The sequence below is a fragment of the Cimex lectularius genome, unplaced genomic scaffold, assembly GCF_000648675.2.
Source record: "Cimex lectularius strain Harlan isolate CLEC.00 unplaced genomic scaffold, Clec_2.1 scaffold297, whole genome shotgun sequence".
NCBI lineage: Eukaryota > Metazoa > Arthropoda > Insecta > Hemiptera > Cimicidae > Cimex > Cimex lectularius.
In genome coordinates, this window is record NW_019392866.1 from 355,121 (window position 1) to 373,575 (window position 18,455).

General features: G+C 36.1%; 1 protein-coding gene across 1 annotated transcript in view; it reads right to left on the reverse strand.

The window, feature by feature from the left end:
• The window catches only part of LOC106665256, a 32,673-nt gene extending 28,895 nt beyond the window's left edge, over positions 1–3,778 (reverse strand). Inside the window, exon 1 of the mRNA XM_014391557.2 lies at positions 3,631–3,778. Within this exon, the coding sequence (XP_014247043.1) occupies positions 3,631–3,645 (15 nt within the window). The 5' untranslated portion in view covers positions 3,646–3,778. The remainder of the gene's footprint in view (positions 1–3,630) is intronic.
• Between the last annotated feature and the right edge of the window lie 14,677 nt (positions 3,779–18,455).

Consider the following 18,455-nt stretch of genomic DNA (forward strand, 5'->3'; position numbering starts at 1 on the left):
CTTTTATTTGCTTTCATTTTACTTTGTAACAATAGATCAACAAAAATTAAACAATCAGAACGCGAATATTGTGTAAAAACAAAACAAAGCAACGCTGTATTTACAAGCTTTTGGTTCAAGAAATAATTTGTGCACTATTTTTTTCGAGGGTTTGAAAAAAAAAACATTCGTAAGTATGTCGGCTTCGAATCAAGCGGCTCTGCATTCGAACCCGGGACCTTTAAGGATGCGGCCACCGACGCGCTTTGACGATCTTTCTTTTTGTTGTTGAAATCCACAAATTTAATAGGGCTGTTAAAAGTTAAAAATATCGAAAAATTTAACCTACGATCTATTTGCAGTTATACCTTTAAATACTATAAATCTCGAGATAAGTTAAGTTTAATCCTTAGTAATAAATGAAGGGCACCGAACATAGTAACCCACAGCATGTCAGTTTATCAGATGACCCACCTTGATATTCGTATTAGTCCTTCACGGATGAATGACATAAACTTCAACCTTTTAAGCCCGCAGAATTCTTATTTTGAAAAGGTTTATAATTAAATTTTGCTATTATCCCGATCCCAGCAATTTAAGTTTCGTCAAATAGAATATCAAAAGTTTGCTTCTTTTGAATTAAAAACGTTTTCATTTTAGCTCCAAAAGGTCGAAATGTACATAAAAACAGAAAGTCAATGAATTCTTTCAACCCACGAATATAAAAAGATTAAACTCTCCTAAAAAATTTTTATGCTACAGTTTATTTAATGGAAATTCAGGGGGGAAAAGGAGAGACGCGTTTCTTCATACTTTTTATCCGCCATGGAATACTTAGGCAACTTTCCTTTTAGTTTTTTATGAATACGTTATGAATTACAATTGGCTCTGACATAAAACGAGAGGGAGAGAGAGAGAGAGAGAGAGAGAGAGAGAGAGAGAGAGAGAGAGAGAGAGAGAGACGGAGAGCAAGAGGGAAGGATATCTCACTCCTCAAGACCAGGAAAAGAATTTTGTGGAATTTAGTTGTCAAACACATCCACAACATCAATATAACATTTTGTTTATAGAATTTTGTGGACGTATCGAAAAATTTGATAATTTATCCGCAGGTTTATTTGTGTGTGTAAGAGGTAAATGGACAAGTAGATAAACTTTTTAAAGAGGGTAGAGAGAAGGTGAGAGAAATGGAAAGAGGGTGAGAATTAAAGAGAGCGTGAGAGAGAGAGAGAAAGAGGATATCACCTGCGGGACTGCGAGGCCATCTGTTTGGCAGCATACAAGAAAAATGTGCAACGAAAATTGCACATGCATATCTTTCGCGCCGGGTCGGTCCTTTCGGCGGCTTTCGACCTGCCAACGAAAAACAACGAGACATGGGTATGGCTAACCTGGTTAATACCTAAAATGAAATTCTAAACTGCTGTACCAAATTTTCAACCTAAAGAGCTACATTTATTAATTTCATGAATCGAAAAATATTTTATTTCAACTTAGTTTCATATTCAAAAATAAAATCTCAAAAGAATATTGCGACTTGGAATTATTCCATCTGTGGGAAGTTTTCTCTATAACATTACACGGGTATAAAATACAAAGGCATCAAATTAGGGATTTTACATTCAAATAACGTACGTTAAAAATGATAAATTTTCCGCCTGAAACCCAATTTGGCGAAAAGACGCATGAACGAGTTCGTCGAGTGGCTGAATGTTTCAACCAGTTCGCTACCATCTGCAATTATACGAAGGAGAAAAAGGATTAAGTTGAGCTGAGAATAAAGAACGACGAGAGGGGTGAAAAAGACGTAATTCTTACAGGTTTGAGCGTTGGGCTACAAAGCTGAAAATGTCTTCTTTCACTTTGGTCCCACATAAATCAGTTCCAACGAACGTTCCTTCTCTCCAAAGGTGAAATCGCAAAAGAAAAGATTATCTTAATTTTAAGACACAACCGAGTTGCCTAATACTGAGTTTTCCGTTTAATTTTTTTGGGACTGCTTTTAAAATGGTATAACGCGTTCCCCTTCATATATTCTCAACCGCTTACGACCAGCATGATTTATTTTATGTCGTCCATCGAAAGCATTCGATTCGAATCGCTCTTACTCCTTTTGAATACCAATTCAAAATTTGACGGTACCTTACGCAGATATTATAATTTTTCAACGAATGTAACTAAATGGAAAGAGAAAAACGAACAGTTATATTTAATTAAAATTTTAATTTCCACAAACAGTATTTATTATGTACATTAAACATAATAACCAAAAAACAATATAAATACTAATTCCAGATTTATTTAGCTCAACTCTGTACGTATATATGTTTTTACACACGTATGAGTACAGACTTGAAAAAATAAATACAAATTAAACATTGATGCACAAATTTAACGCACCAGTCAATTTACTGAGTTTAAAATTAAATCCATTGTCTTTCTATATTAGTTACAGATAATAGCTATCGTAGTCAAAATAAACAGTAAATAATGCTTTGTTTACTTCCTTAATTTACTTTTGTACTGATTAATCCCATTTGCACAAAACGTAACCTTATGTACTTCCATTTTGCTACGTCTAAGGATTGCTTTCAGTTAATCTTTTTTCTTCGTTGATTTCAATGATATTATTCTTATTCCCAAATGGCTCCAGTCAGGCATGTGAGTGAGAATGACAGTGTCAGAGTCATAACAGTATTTTTTTTTTTTTTTTTTTTTTTTTTTTTTTTTTTTTTTTTTTTTTTTTTTTTTTTTAAACGAGGGTTCGCAACAGCAGAGATTACATCAACCCTCAGGGTGCCGGTGTTTAAAAAAAAAAATTTGTAAGTACGTCGGGTTCGAATGCAGGGCCGCTGGATTCGAACCCGGGACCTTTACCTTACAGTGATGAGCGCTACCTTAAACCGTTGCGGCCACCGACGCCCGTCAATCACTAATATCATCATCACCACTACCACCACCATCATCATCATATCAATCACTAATATCATCATCATATCAATCACTAACATCGTCATCATCATATCAATGGGGGAGGGCCGCGGTAGCTGAGTGGTTAAGGCGTCAGACTCTCAGCAGTAGATCCCGCGGTCGTGGGTTCGCCTCTGGGTTTTTTCTGACGCCTAAGGGGACCGGTGGCCGCAATCGAAAGAAATTGACACGGCCCTCATCAATGGAAGGGGCGGGATCGGATCTCAGCGACCCTGAATTTGGTCCCAACCCCCTTCAAAAATGAGNGAGAGAGAGAGAGAGAGAGAGAGAGAGAGAGAGAGAGAGAGAGAGAGAGTGAGAGAGAGACAGACAGAGATTAATTACTAAGCGTACTACTCACAAATCTAAAACACATACAGGCAGACAATCATTTATTCAATCTCACTTTTTCTTACTCTAACAGACCCCCCCACACACACACACACAAATATAAAGTCAAGTAAACAATCAACAGCATTAACCTTCTTTCTCCTGAAGAACTTTACAATTAAAAGACTTGCCATTTACTTACTCTAATAAGAGAATAGTAGAATGTAAAATTTTGTCTGGCATCGCGTGCACCTCATTCGGCGATGCACTTAATAAGAAACTATGCAGGAACTCTTTAGGGTCACAAAAATCGCGAGTTTAACTCATTTGTGCATGGTGTCAGTTACTTACCAGCGGCATATCCATTGGAGTTCGTCAATGCGGACAGATCGTTTGTGAGGATGGTGGTTGAAAAGTTGAGTTTTAGGCGGCCCCACTTCTTCGTCTAAGCCCCACTCCCACGGGATAACGAGACCTGGTACACCAGCGGCAGGACTATTCCTTTCTAACAAGCTATGCGTTAATTTATTTAAGGCGATACGGTCCAAAAACTCTCCAAACAAGGGCGTGCCTCGATTTTCTTTTTTTGTCGATATATTTCATTTAAATTTAATTTTTCAATAAGTACAGAGTGTACACACTGCAGATGACAATAAAACATATATCAAAAGTAATTTTATCCATATCGCAAAGGAACCTTTCAAATGATCTCATCTTGCCTTCACAGACGCACAGAATATATTTTGATGTTTTATTTTTGAGTCACCAAGTTTCTGTCTCACCTTTTCCCATTTTCACCAAATGGTAAGTTAATGGGATATGACCAGTGGTGAATAGCCCTAAGCCAATTGCGTCCGACTGATGAGAAGTACATTTTTTTCTGTTTGAAGTATTTTACATATTTTACGTATCGTCACACTTGTTTGTGCCTTTTAGCGGATTTTGTGAGGATTCAATAACAAGCCAATTCTTCTCCATTTGAACATGGCCATATAATTTTTCTCAAGATCTCAACCTTTTGAAGCAAAAAATCGGTTCCAAACCGTTCGAACATAGTGAAAGCTAAAGCTAAGAGAAAAGACTTTTGATGTGTTCTTCTTGGGGGATTACTATCAATGGTAATAAGTTCTTTTATACCTATCTCTCATATCAAGTACATATAGGCTCATCCAAGGCCATAAGCAACTTCACAACGATTAACACATACAGAGAGGAACTTCAAAAGGCCTACAAACAACATGATTCTGAAGTATAACTATGATAAGAAATTCTTAATTATCGTACCAAAAATCAATCATGAGAGAAAGAAATACTGATCAACGATTTTGTATGTTTTGTAAAAGGACTGTTCAAAGTCCTAACGGAACACTGGGGCCTGGATGGGGTCCTCAGCAGAGACAGTACACCTTTCTGTAAAATTTCAAATTGTTGAAAAATGAAGCGATTCTCGAATAGATCAGGAGAAAGACTTCGTCAAAAAAAATTCTTAACTAAATTTACTTCAAAGCTTCAATAATCCCGAAAGATTCGAAATTATTATATCAATTGAGAAAGGAATCAAACTATTGCAAGGGAGAAGGGATTTTTTTTAACGATGGCCAATCGGTACAATTAATTAAGGTTAAGTTGAGTTAGTTGAGATGAAAAAAAGTTAATGGCACGAGCGGGATTCGAACCCACGATCTTCGGCTAGATACGCCGCTGCTCTACCACTTGAGCTATCGTGACCTCAAGTGGTAGAGCAGCGGCGTATCTAGCCGAAGATCGTGGGTTGTAATCCCGCTCGTGCCATTAACTTTTTTTCATCTCAACTAAAAACCTTAATTATAATTGTAATGATTTAATTGGTCAAGCGGACCACGAAATTAGTGAATTTAAGGAATCGGTACAATCTTTATTTATGGATGAAAAATTCGATTTACCCTTGAAAAAAGCTTGTTAAAAAATCACAAGTTTTGATAGTCGAGCCGTTCTCAAATCTTTGGTCTCACTTGTGGTAAGATAACGTATCGTACGCAACTGTGTGATGGAACTGGGAGAAGTAGATGCAGAGAAAAACTTGTCTTTTGCCTGGATCTCGGGACACACAGGAAGATAATCATAGACTAGCAAGGGCGGGCTTCAACAGCACTAGTAGTACACACACCTTTCTGTACAATTTCAAATTGCCGTATGGTCAAAAAGCAATTGCCGACCTAGTCAAATTAAGAAATGATATCCTGGTGATGACCTCGACAAAACATATATCGTCTATACTACAGATCTTCTGCAAGTATAAATTATCGAGCAAAAAAGTGCAGCATGGGAGAAAGGACTTCTGATCACATTGACTATTTGGCGTAATAACCTCTGAAAAATTTAACAAGGCCCCAGTAGTTGTATTTAGAAAGGAAATTACGAGTTTCTTTTGGAAAAAAGCTAGGATTGCTAAGTATTTTGATTTCCAAGTTGCATTCGAAGCACCGGTTTCACTTGTTATAAGATCAGATTGTGCTGGGAAAAGTGGGAATAGAGAACAAATTGTCTCTTGTCACAGTCCCAGGGACTAAAGGGCAACGAAGAGACTGACTAGCCAGGGAGTTGTCTTCTGCAGTGCTATAGCACTCAAAAATCTGTAAAATTTCAAACTGCCATAAAACTAATCAATTAACGAATTTATAAAGTTAATATCTTATCAAAAAATATCTCGCCTAAAATTACTACCCCCATGCCGGACTAAACTCACTATTTTTGCAGGTATGTTAATGGGACATGGGCGACACACTTGACAGGAGATAGCTTTCGTATGTTCTGCCAAGAAGAAGACGAAACCAAAAATCACTTTAACCTAGGAGCCATTATCAAGGCTATGGACACTAATATAAAACCGGGAGATAGATTGCCTATGCTAGGAGGAGCACTATAGTCCTTTTTGATGGACCTAGCCTGTTCTATCAATCACCACTCATTGAATGTACACTATGATCCTCTTATACACTCATTTGCAGATTCTCATCCATCGTGCTAACCAAAAAACGGAATTAAAGACTATCTTTTTCGAAAATGCCAGCTCTCACCGAGCCAAATGCGAAATGGTCGCTGTCGATTAGTTAACCAAAGTTAAACATAATCAGACGCAACGTGTGACTTCCGATCGTGCAAATTTATTCTTCAGGCACTCCTGATATTTGTCCAGAAGGGAATTTGGATTCCGGCGTTTAATTTAACTATCCTAGCTCGGATTGAGCGCTTTCTAAAAAAGACGGCGCTTGACCAGAAATAACAATGTGGGCAGGAAGTACTTCGGCTCCCGTGTCACGACACGGCGATCCATCACGGACTTTATTTTTTACTGCAACTCCTGCAATTTTACATAACTCGAATGAAATTAGGATAATTATTATCAAAAAAGTAATCTTAACTACCATAAACAAAACTGGTAAAAAATTCAACGATTAGTTAATGATTTTAGAAGATTTGTATTACCCAAATCGATCTTTTAAGATTTTATAAAGCAGAAGACTTATCTTCAAAAGTCACAAAGAAACTCACAAAAACACACACAAAGAAATAAGAAAAAGTATGGACAATTAATTAGCATGGCATGTAATTAGAACTTTGCTTAAGAATAGGAGGCGTATTCGGGAAAAACTTCTCATTCATGGAAAGACACATGCACACACGGAGCTTTCCTAATTAAAATAATTGATAGTTTTTTAAAGTTTATTTTACAAAACATCCTTTCTGATAATAATTATGCAAGATTCCCGGCAAATCAATCTTTTATAAAGTCTATTTTTTGATTATTTCAGCATTGCCAATAAAAATGTCTGTAACTTTATTTCACAATTCAACGTTATGAACATTGTATTATTGCGTCTTGCCCATTATAAAAACGTCGTCGGGCGACTAATTTTCCATGGTTTTTTGTACTAATGCACATACTATTCAAACCTCTATGTTACCATTGCGATTGGCAGCCTTGGGAAAGATTGGCACGCGACCTCAATAGTTACTGAATCCCTTCAACTAATATGTGAAAGAGATAATTGTAATTTTTTCAAAAATATTGTTTTTATTAGATTTTAAATTACTCAAATCAGCCACTGAAGACGTAAAAGTCTGACAGACCAAATTAGCGAGGAAAGACGGGCCGGGAAGGTCGTATACGACCAAACTACAGGTTCGACGCCCTACAGAGCTCAACAGGAATATGTGATATAATTATAATCCATACAATACAATATAATTTTTGTACGGGAAGTTAGTAAATTTCAAAATTCACAAGCTTAGTTCTAATATTGTGAATAGATTAGTTAACATGTGGTGCGTGGTGACCGTTAGTCGATAATTATTCAGAAATCGTGAGATGTCGTCTGTTGTGATGTAGGTTTCACAAAAACATTTTCTTTATCGTGCCAACGTTTCGATCTTTATTGAGATCATCTTCAGGCTCAAAGTGTTTTTCTTCTGTGTAATTGTGCCATTCTTGCGTGTCGTGTTGGGAGCGTCCCTCATTGTTGGCGATGTCCTTCAGTATACTTTTAGCTTCGTGTCCATAGTTGAAATTTGTTCATAGAATCCCATGTTCTTCGTTCTTCTCGTGTAGAAATGTGTGGTGAGTAGTGACCGTTAGTCGATAATTATTCAGAAATCGTGAGATGCCGTGTGTTGTGATGTAGGTTTCAGAGAGAGGGGACACTCTCAACACAACACGCAAGAATGGCACAATTACACAGAAGACAAACACTTAGAGCCCTGAAGATGATCTGAATAAAGATCGAAACGTTGGCACGATAAAGAAAATGTTTTTCTGAAACCTACATCACACCAGACCGCATCTCACGATTTCTGAAGATTAGATTGCTCGAAAGCATTGAGTGTGTTCTTTAAATTGTCATTATCCCTGAGTTTTATTATAAAATTATAATTATTTACAATGTATTATATATGGGATATAATAGGAGGTGAAGCACCCCCTGGAGGCACATTCTGGCCTTCCTGGTCAAAACAATACCACTTGCCTTTCTTAGTGCACTTATCCCCATCCTCTCTCTTCACCAGGTGCGATAGAAAAAAAACCCTTTCACCTTTTAGCCTCTAGGCCCCATTGTATAATATGTATATATTACAAGAGACAGATAAACAGTTGCATATAATTTCATCGTTGTTTCATTCCAATGGCATTTTTCTTTCGCCCGGTGGAAATCAATTTAGCATCCGCGGCATGAAATCGCACAATGCATGTATGCTATCGTATTTTCCATTTTTTTTTCAAGACATGCCGTCACGTAGATAGAATAATAGTTTAACTTTTGAAACTATCTACGTACGTAAGAACTTTTTCTTTTTCCCTTTTCTCTCTGTCACACACGCGCAACAGACGCACGCATACATACTGAAATTTTTAAGCAAAATTTAAAGTTTTCGTTTTTTTTACTTCGACCTGTTGCTAGGTTATTGAACAAGTGTAGGTTTACTACACTGATGCTATAGAACTTCGTTTGTAACTAAAATTTACACTACACTGGCAACATTTCTCTTAACTACATAGTCTATCCATGTAACTGGTTATATACTGCTCATATTCAAATTGTTGGCTGTATCACCTACAAACTAGAAATAGTCGCAGGTCAGTCTTTTATTTTTAGCCCTGCTTTTTATCTAGCTTCATTGAATTCGGTTATCATAGAGAGTAGCATTTTTTCTGTGGAGACGAAACAAACTGAAAAAAGTCAGTGAATTGTAGGTTATTTCAGCGTCTTCCATTTTGTTTCAATCCTTTATCTTTCCATTTTAATTTCTATTATTTTTTGAAGATCAAAGCTGAATACATAGGATGACATCAGTTTGCGTTAAAGAACACCTCTGTTTACATCAAAATATTCCTCTTTCTTTGCTGTCATTACTATTGACTTATTTTTAATGGTACATTTGTCTCATATTTCAATATTTTGCGCTTTCATATATTCATATTTCAAACGCTGTATATATAAATAAATGGATTATACCGTCGAATGTTTTTTGTATAAGTGTATGTCATCTGATTTACCTTCTCAACAATTTGATTTATTGCATAGATTTATACTGTTGAAATAACTCTGAATTCAGCTTGGTCACCGGTTGATGGTTTTCTAGTAGTTCTTTGAATTTATAAAATAGTAATTTGATTAAGAATATACTGAGAATTTAGATAATGTTAGTGGCTGTAGCCTTCTAAAGAACAAAACTATTTTTTTTATTTAGGAAAACTAAAATTAGTAAAGATGAGCTGGGTTATCGACCTGCTGGAAACATGAAGCTTTTTCGGAGGATCTACGGAAGAGGTCAACACAGAGAAAAACTTGCTTTCAGTTTTCGCCGAGCTTTCGACAGTTTTTATACTGTCATCTTCAGGGCCTGTTTTATTATCATATAAAAAACAACAATTAAAACCATGAAAAAACAAATTGCACAAAAATTGAAATATCTTACTTAAACCTTAATGGAGAAATAAAAAGACATGGTGCCCCCAAGACACCTTTGAAGCGCACCAAAAAGTGTGGCTGCGTTACTGACTCGTTTCAGCGTTTCATTTATTCTAAGTTATGTGATCTCTAATTAATTGTGTATGTAGTGACTATTATATTTTGTTAGAAAAAAATGCTTGGTCAATTTTTTTCCCCAATTGCATAGACCACAGCGGAATGGTATGTTTATGATATTAAAGAGTAAATCTTATTGGCTGTGAAAACCATCCAGCAGGCTTCCCTGATTAACACAATAAAACATTTAAAATGATTAATTAGTCGAAGATTTTTGCTTCTATAAGAAATCGTAATCACTTTGGGATTGAATGAATTTTAAAACGAATAAAAAAATTCCATTTTAAATGAAATATGCAAAAGAAAGTTTTCTCATTTGGGACTACTCGTGTTTCTTCGCCAATTGCGTCCCTCGATCCCGTTCATTTGAACCGACGGAATTTTTCAGAAAAACCGAGAAAACCCGTGGGCAAGACAAGCGGGAGAAAACGGACCTCATCAGAATCCCGTCGCCTTATCCCAAGATGGCAATGTTTACAAGCGTCGTCAGCAAAAAGCCAAAACAGGTTCCTCGGCGGCGGATGAATCGGCATCCCTGTGAATTGAGCTTTCAAGCATTAACGCCATTTTCACCTCAGATATATCATCTCAGATCTCATTTATAACATTTAATTGGACGCTGGCTCTTTCAACAAACTATTTTATCGCCAAATCGGATTCCGACGCAACCCCGAAGGGAGTTCGAAGTAATAATTATAATGTTAATATCATAGTGTTCAACACATCATTATATATAAAAGTCCATACTGGGCTTTTTACCTTTATCATTATTCATTAGTTTATGAACAATGCTTTGTATATTTTCAATACTCTAAGCAGGTAGAACAACAAGTTCACAGTAAGTATGAATGGAAAGAAGTGGTCTTGCTCAAATGTGGGGTGCACCAAGAGAACAAATGCCAAGATTAACATGTTGTATTGTAAAATATAGTATTCAGATCAAACCTTGATATACTGAATGGACCCGGGAATGTGAGAAAAACTCTCTACTTGGCGAGGATGAGATTAGGTGGTGTGTAAGTCTCTGGAGCTTCACGGTTAGCTAGTATTTTTCCAAATCGTGTATATAAATATTATGGATAAGCAGATGGATCTTCACTTCTAAACACACAAAAATAACTGAAGTTTTCTTTATTCTTATCAAACTGTACGATGTGAGTAGCGTATTAATTTATTATGTTATATACAGATGGTGCGGCCACAGTTGCTATATCACGAGAAGAATTATAAACTATTATTAACATTCTTGAGAAATACTATGCACGATGGGGGCCAGGGTTTGTTGACTAAACTTGGCACCGAATCGAAAGTGATGGTGTTTAAGAATAGGGGTGGGTTAAGTACGAGAGAAACTTGGGTCTTTCAGCAAAACCCTATCGCCATCTTTAACCAGTAAATATTTAAGTGTATTTCTCACGACAAGTTTGAATTTTATTTGGAATATATTATAAGACACCTTGGTCCCATTGTCAGCAAAGCTTCCATGCAGCAAGATATTTTATAGTAGATGATGGTGTTTGGTCTGTTGGTGAACTCATGTTGAACTACCACACGGACACTAATGTGTGAGTTTTTAACTGAAGATGGCGTAATGCCGAAACGCGTTTGAATAACTCAAACAAAAAAAACCTCAAGTGAAGACAGACCCAGTAGTGCCCGTGTGCCAGTTCAACAAGATTTTTTATGTAGACTCGTTTAAAGCATAGGGATTTGGAAAAAAAGGTTGAACAGTTGATATGGTTTTATTACTACAACGTTTGTCCTCCCTGTCTGTATACTGCTCTATATGTCCTTGTTAACAGAGTTAAAACCATTTCTTCCCATAACCTAAAAAAACAAAACGTTTTTAATAATGTAGTGAAGGTATTTCATATACTACCAGCGCGTTACCCTAAAATTGTCGCAGAGGAAATTGTCAGACGTAAGCTATATTGTGTCAAGCCTTGGAATGGATTGGTGAAGCATATGGGGTTACTGAGTTTGCTAGGACTCAGATGGGATCTGCGATAGGCTCCTAATTTCAATTAAGGCAAACAAGGCAGAGGGACGACTAACCTAGACGAACAAACGATTCATTGGCTTTTTTTAATTCGTTGATTACTTTTAAATTTAAAGGTAAGCCTTATAGCAATAGACAATTAAACTTATGTTCTCCGTTCTACACGAGTTTATTAAAAGACAGATTTCACTTTGAAGCCCAATGCCCAATACTTTTAGAATTTTGAAGACTGGCTTTTGGATGTTATGAATTATCAAGGGAGAAATTTTGTAAAATTTTTAATGGCCCTGATTGGCTGCCTCTAGCGCATTACGCTCGACAAGCTTGGACCTATAGAAAAATGTAAGTGAAGTCATTTTATTTTGACGGTTAAGAACATATGTAACTTTTATTGATTACTGATTACACATATCTACTAATGTTATATATCCAGCCACCAGGTGCCAGGATGGACTCGAGGGGATATCAACAGGTTATTTTAGACCCCAACGCAATCAGTTCTTAAAAACATAACCATTTACTCTCTCAGTTACTCTTAAGTACATACATTACAAACATACTGCACATTCACACTAATAAATACATTCACTCAACACACGACAGTTACACAAATCTATTAGTACTATAAACAGTAAAAACGCTGTTTTCTTTAAAAATCGGAACAGGGGACTCATTGCTGTGCTCAAGCACAATTCACATATATTCCTAAACGCTCTCTATATGGTACCAAGGAATGGCACCCTTCAGTTAAGTGGGATACATCGAGCAACCATATATGGTTTGACTCAAAAGTAAATGTCCGTGTGTCAACCTCGCATAAGTAGGTGTAGGCTGAGCTCGATTGGAGGCTTTTACCGTAGGCGGTACTCCTCTACGTGGTGGTTAGCAATTCCACTTTAAACAAAATTGCGGCCGGAGCGGATCCGATAGTTTCGACGCTAGAGAAGCCCCAATACTCTGGGGGATAGAATGGCCTTCTCTATCTAGGGAGTGCGCGGGAGACCGGGCTGAGTATTTCGGCTTAGGTAGCCCTTTGCGTGCGGTATACGGTCTGATGCTTAATGCAGACCCGACCACTCGGAATGGGTAAGCGGGGAGCGAGGTTGTCTTGGCCATTCAGAACTTAGCTGCCTCTATACCAATACTGCGGCAGTAACACCATTCTGTCGTATTGGAGGTGCGTCAGTTCTCATCTTGAGAATCAAAACGTCCGATAAGGCCGACTAGGCTAGGTGTGGACGTTAAAGATCCTCATTGTCCTTTTTAGGACGGGAAAGAATGTCAACCTCGCATGGCCTATTTTGAATCGAGGATGATCCTTCTTCAACGAGTCAGATATCAGAGTGCTAAGTCGACAGTGCACTTAATACGTGAAAGTTTCTCTGCGTCTTTTTATTGCATTTTTCACGTCAAAGAGACGGATCGCGGTGGTTAAGTCCGGAGGTTGGGCGTCCCGGCCTAAGTAGCCACCTCGTCTGCGTTATTTAACTTTTAAATTGTGTGTATTTTAGTTTTATAATTTTATTTTGTTTTATTGTTTCTTCTTACTCCAAATTCCTTAAATTAGCATGTAAAAATCAGATCACACATATTCATTTCATTTTTGACCTTCGACAATGGCGAACGATGCTTTTTTTGGGAGTTGGCAACAGCAGAGACTTGGTGTCCCGTTATTTTCGAAAAACGTTGTTGTATGGTTATGTATACATTTTATTTTAAATTCAAAATGTTATCTCAACAATAACCTAAATCTAAAGAGCTGTTTTTATCACTCAGTATTGGCACAACAATATTTGGTACTAATTACGCCCTTATAAGGAATTTTTATTATTCATTGTACCATATTTTGCCCTGAGTTACAGGGAGATTTCTTAATCTTTTGGAATTTCATATGTACGTCCTGTTCCATTTAGGCAATTTTGCACACTTCGTATATCATGTAGAGAGGTCTTCCGGCAAAGCGTAATCGTTTCTTAATTCAAACATGTTCAAGACCTTGTGTCGCTCTGGTTTCCTTCAGTTCGGATAACGAATAGAGTAATTTTGGTAGCTTCACGCCCGAGAGGACTTGTTACAGATTGTCTGTAAGCCTTTCGCATGGTTGACTCCAGCCACCTATGAAGTCACGTAGCCTATGCCCATTGCGGTATTTTAATTATTTTAATTTACACAAAAACATTGAGTAAAAACAATTGGAATGTTCACAATTCGAGTCTAATTTTGGGACTGGGTCTTGTACCTGTAACTTAGTATTATCTGGCTGGTTTTATGTGTCGGACCCGTTTCGACATCTTCAGTGTGTTAGACTTTAAGGGTTTTTTTTACATAGAGATTAATATACAATTTTGATTAATCAAAAATAATTGTAAAATTTTTATTTTTACAATTATTTCAATAATGGGAAGAATTTAAAAATAAAAGGCACTGTAAGGGAAAACCAATTTAATTCAACTTAATTGTTTCTATTTTTTCAAAATTAAATTCACACTTTTTTTAAAAATCTTTTAAACTTAAATTAATACAAAAAAATAAAATCAATTCACCTTGAAATAATATAAAAAAACTTAAAATATAATTGAGACGTATTTAAACTAAAATAAATGAATTCCTGTTACTCTATGCGCAATCCCCAAGGAAATAAAATTAAGGAAATGAGGAATAGGAAAGAACTCACAAGATGAATGCCGTTTTCTTGAAATCTTCTCATCAGATGTTTTTTTTACAAGCCCAGTTGAAGCAGCTACGTACGATGTGGATTCTTCGATGTCTTCCAATGGAATGTCCTCTGTATTCCGCCTTTTAGCCTTCCTGCACTTTTGCCTCCGACAGGTTCCAAAGTCCATTGCCTCCTTCTCGTTCCTTTCCATTTGTTTGTTACAAGTGGTTTGACCGATCAAGATTAGGTTCATCACTTGGCAGACCGCAACGTTTCCTAATTTAATATTTTGTTGTTTCAAAAGTCTTGTAGATGAAACCTATAGACAAATATTAACCTAATTATATTGTCCTTTTGTTAATTAAATTTATACAATAATTTGTATATACTCAGAGATGCTTAGACAATTTTCCAAAGTGTAAAAATAAAATAAAATGATTGTAATGAATTAATAAATATTTATTTTTAATAAATGTAATTGGGTACTCCATTTACTTGGATATAGACAGTTTGGAGACTAGTGAGATTATACATAAAAAGAAAGAAAATAAATTTCTCTCTTTTGAGCTCACTCAGGATCCAATATACCTTTGAAAAAAGATCTATCCTAATCACATAGATAAATCTGCAAAAAAGTTACAAAAAAGTAAACGTTAAATAAACTGTTAAGACACTACAATTAAATTTACTTGCCACAATTTTAAACATATTAGTGACAATATTCAGCTAATTAATTTTGGTGATTTGGAACGTCAGTAAATTTTTAGATTTAACAAGTAAGTTTATCGTATGTTCCAATTGAACTTCTTGGATAATTCGGAAGGACCCCTAGAAGAAACAAGAATAATATTAATTAATTGAAAAATGTTAATCGGTCAATCGGACCACGAACTGCAATGGATATTAAAGAATATTTGAAAAATTATTTGTTTCCATGCTTACCTTCTATGCAGGAGTCTTTCCACTGTAATCCATCCCATGTCCGAATATGAAAACTAGGTCCAGCCGAAGAACATACACAACTTGATTCTGGTAATCTTTAAGTGTTTATGAACATTTAAAAAAATTGCAATCTTAATATCACCTTGGTTGCAAGCATTTGTTGTCATTTGTTTTAGTTTATTTGCTGTTTTACAAAAACAACTGTCATCTGAATTGGCTCAATATGCCGGACATTTTATTATAGTAAATAAGAAATAAAGATTGCTTTTGTAAAATATTATTTCACATGTTAGAAATATTAAATTGTTCATTAAATGTATATACAATTTGATAATTATTAAAATTATCATTTCGCTCAGAAACAAAAATATGTAATATATAATATACTGTATTATATTCAAATAAATAACAAGATATTTGTTTATCTTTCATTGTTGTTTTTGTATGTGTGTTTATATGTTTATTTGAAATAATTTAATAAAGATATCGGCCAAGGATTTTTGAAACTTGAAAATTGAATTGACATTAATTGATGTTATTCTACCTGGAGTCACTGTTTTGTTACATGACCATTTTCACGTCATCGATTTTCCATCACCGGCGATTGTGCATGGGTTGAGTTAGGTTAGGATGGATTGGGTTAGGCTAGGGTTAGGAACGTGTTAGATTATGTTAAAACGTTAAAAAGGCTTAGGGATTGACTTTATTACGTTAGGCGAGGTAAGGTTAGGAATTGTTAGGGTTGAGATGCGTTAGGTTAGGAAGTGTTAGAGTTTGGGACGTTGTAGGTTAGGTTAGGATTAGAGTGAGATAAAGTTAGGGTAAGGGACTTGTTTGGTTAGGTGAGACTAGGTTAGGAAACGTTTGAAACACACCAGGTGTTCCCAAGTTTGGGCAGCCGCAGCATTACACGAACACGTATCATTCTCCTTGAGGTGAACCGTTTCTGGTATACATTTTTTCCATGTCGTTCTTAATGCCTAGGAAAATTTGTAGGTGTTGGTAAAGTCTAAATCATGGCGAGCGTCAATTTTCTCAAAAAATAAATAAATAAAATCGCGTGGCTTCCTGTTGTTCCTTCCTACTTAGGAGGGCCAATGTTTCGTGACTTTTCTTTTTCACTTCCAATCTGATTAAGTATCCGGTATGTCCCGGATTCCACAGGTAGGGATTGATCTAATAGTGAAGTTCGGTTAGAAAGGGTTATGGTTATGGCCGTGTAAGGTTAGGAAGCTTTAAGTTTATGGATTGACCATGATAGAACAGGATTACAGTTAGGAACTTGACCATCGTAGCAAGGTACAGTTTATTGGTTCTTTCTGGCTCCTTTTTTAGAAAATTAAAAATGGATTAGGAATTTAGGAAATTAATAACCAGTCATCAATTTCCTCACGTTTTGGTTCCTCACGCCATGTTTTGGTTGGTCTCACCCTCCCCCTAGTTGGTCGCTGTCATTTATTCTGGTCACAGCTGGTTTTGGCATCAATGTGGCATACTTAATTTTTACGTTCTATTCCTTCTCGTATTTACATCTTTAGGAACTTATCTAGTATCAAGTGCCAAATACCTCTTATCCAATAATTCATTTCCACGTGACTCCTTTCACACCGTCACTAGTCAAAAATTAAAAACTTCACATCGCTTGTATCGCTCTTTTCCTTTTCATAGTGAAAAAGGGGATTTAATTGTTTAATAGCTTTCTTTTCTTTAGATACCAAGTACATAATGTTTTATTACGTTCCTTGCTTTCTACACCTGATCTAAAATATTTAAAACTTTGGGCACGACAAATCGTCTTCAACAGCTGAATTTTGACGCTCCGATTAGGAGAAAATGTTAATTTGCTAAAGCTTATTTTCATGCCACACTTTTCAGTATAGCACAAGGAAACCCCTTAGCAAATATTGACCCTAAAGTAAAGTGCCCTTAAAAAATTACATAATAAAAACAAAACAGTAAACGTTTACTGTACTTTTACAGCATTCCATAATCAATTTCGTACTTGGTCGTTGAATTATGCCAAAACTTCAAAAGGATAATTGAAAACTGATCCATGTTTGACCAAATAATAGCGAAAAGAGACGGACCAACACGACAATGAAGGTGCACTTGCATGGAATCGTACAATATCAGTGTAGACATTCTAAGTTTTAAGTTGTAGATGATTTATCAGATATTAGGATGTATGTTCATAGGAACTTAAATAGTTAGTTTTTTTATGCGGTACAGTAAGTACACTTGTGTGTACTGAATGGGTACATTTTTCAGACAAATTGATTATAAGGAAGTTAGTTGTTTTTTTGAGAGTAAGCGGACTCAGGAATGAGATAACGATCGTGCACAAAACAAGTTCAGAACAGGAGTGTTAGGCCACCTAGATCTAGTGAGAGGTTCGCCATCGGAAAACACTCCTTTCTTCTTGCCATGCAGGCTTTTAACCAGCGGTGCCCTTCAGGAGAACATCAAGAAATGAAAGTAAAAGATCTAAATAGAAAGGGTTCTTAAATAAATTATTTGTCTAAACGGGCGTTGGAAAGAATAAAATTATGTATTTCGAGATTTGTCAGAGCAAGGGGACAGAAATCATAAATGATCTTTAATTCAATTTTATTTTTCACTTAAGCTCATTGAAAAATACAATAAAATTCGATCGCTGGAACAGGGTAAAGCGGAAATGCATCTTACAACTGGTACAGCGAGTGTGTGCTCGCCAGAGATGATCAACCATGATAGCCGGCGACAGAGAAAAATGGATCAAGGGCGTCTGCGATTCAATGGAAACGATTATTCAAGTTTCAGTAGCAAGGTCGAGATTAGAAAACTTTCACCCGGCTCGAGTCGCCTTTTTAGCATTGCCACGCGTTTTACTTCAGCTTTCTAGAAATCATGTTTTATCATCAGGGTTTTTTTTTCTTTTCGATAGTTTAGAGGAACCAAAAGCATTTCTACCAAGCCCCGAGTTATAATTTTTAACATTTTATCCTTTCGGGCTGCACGATTTGGAAATTAAAAGTCA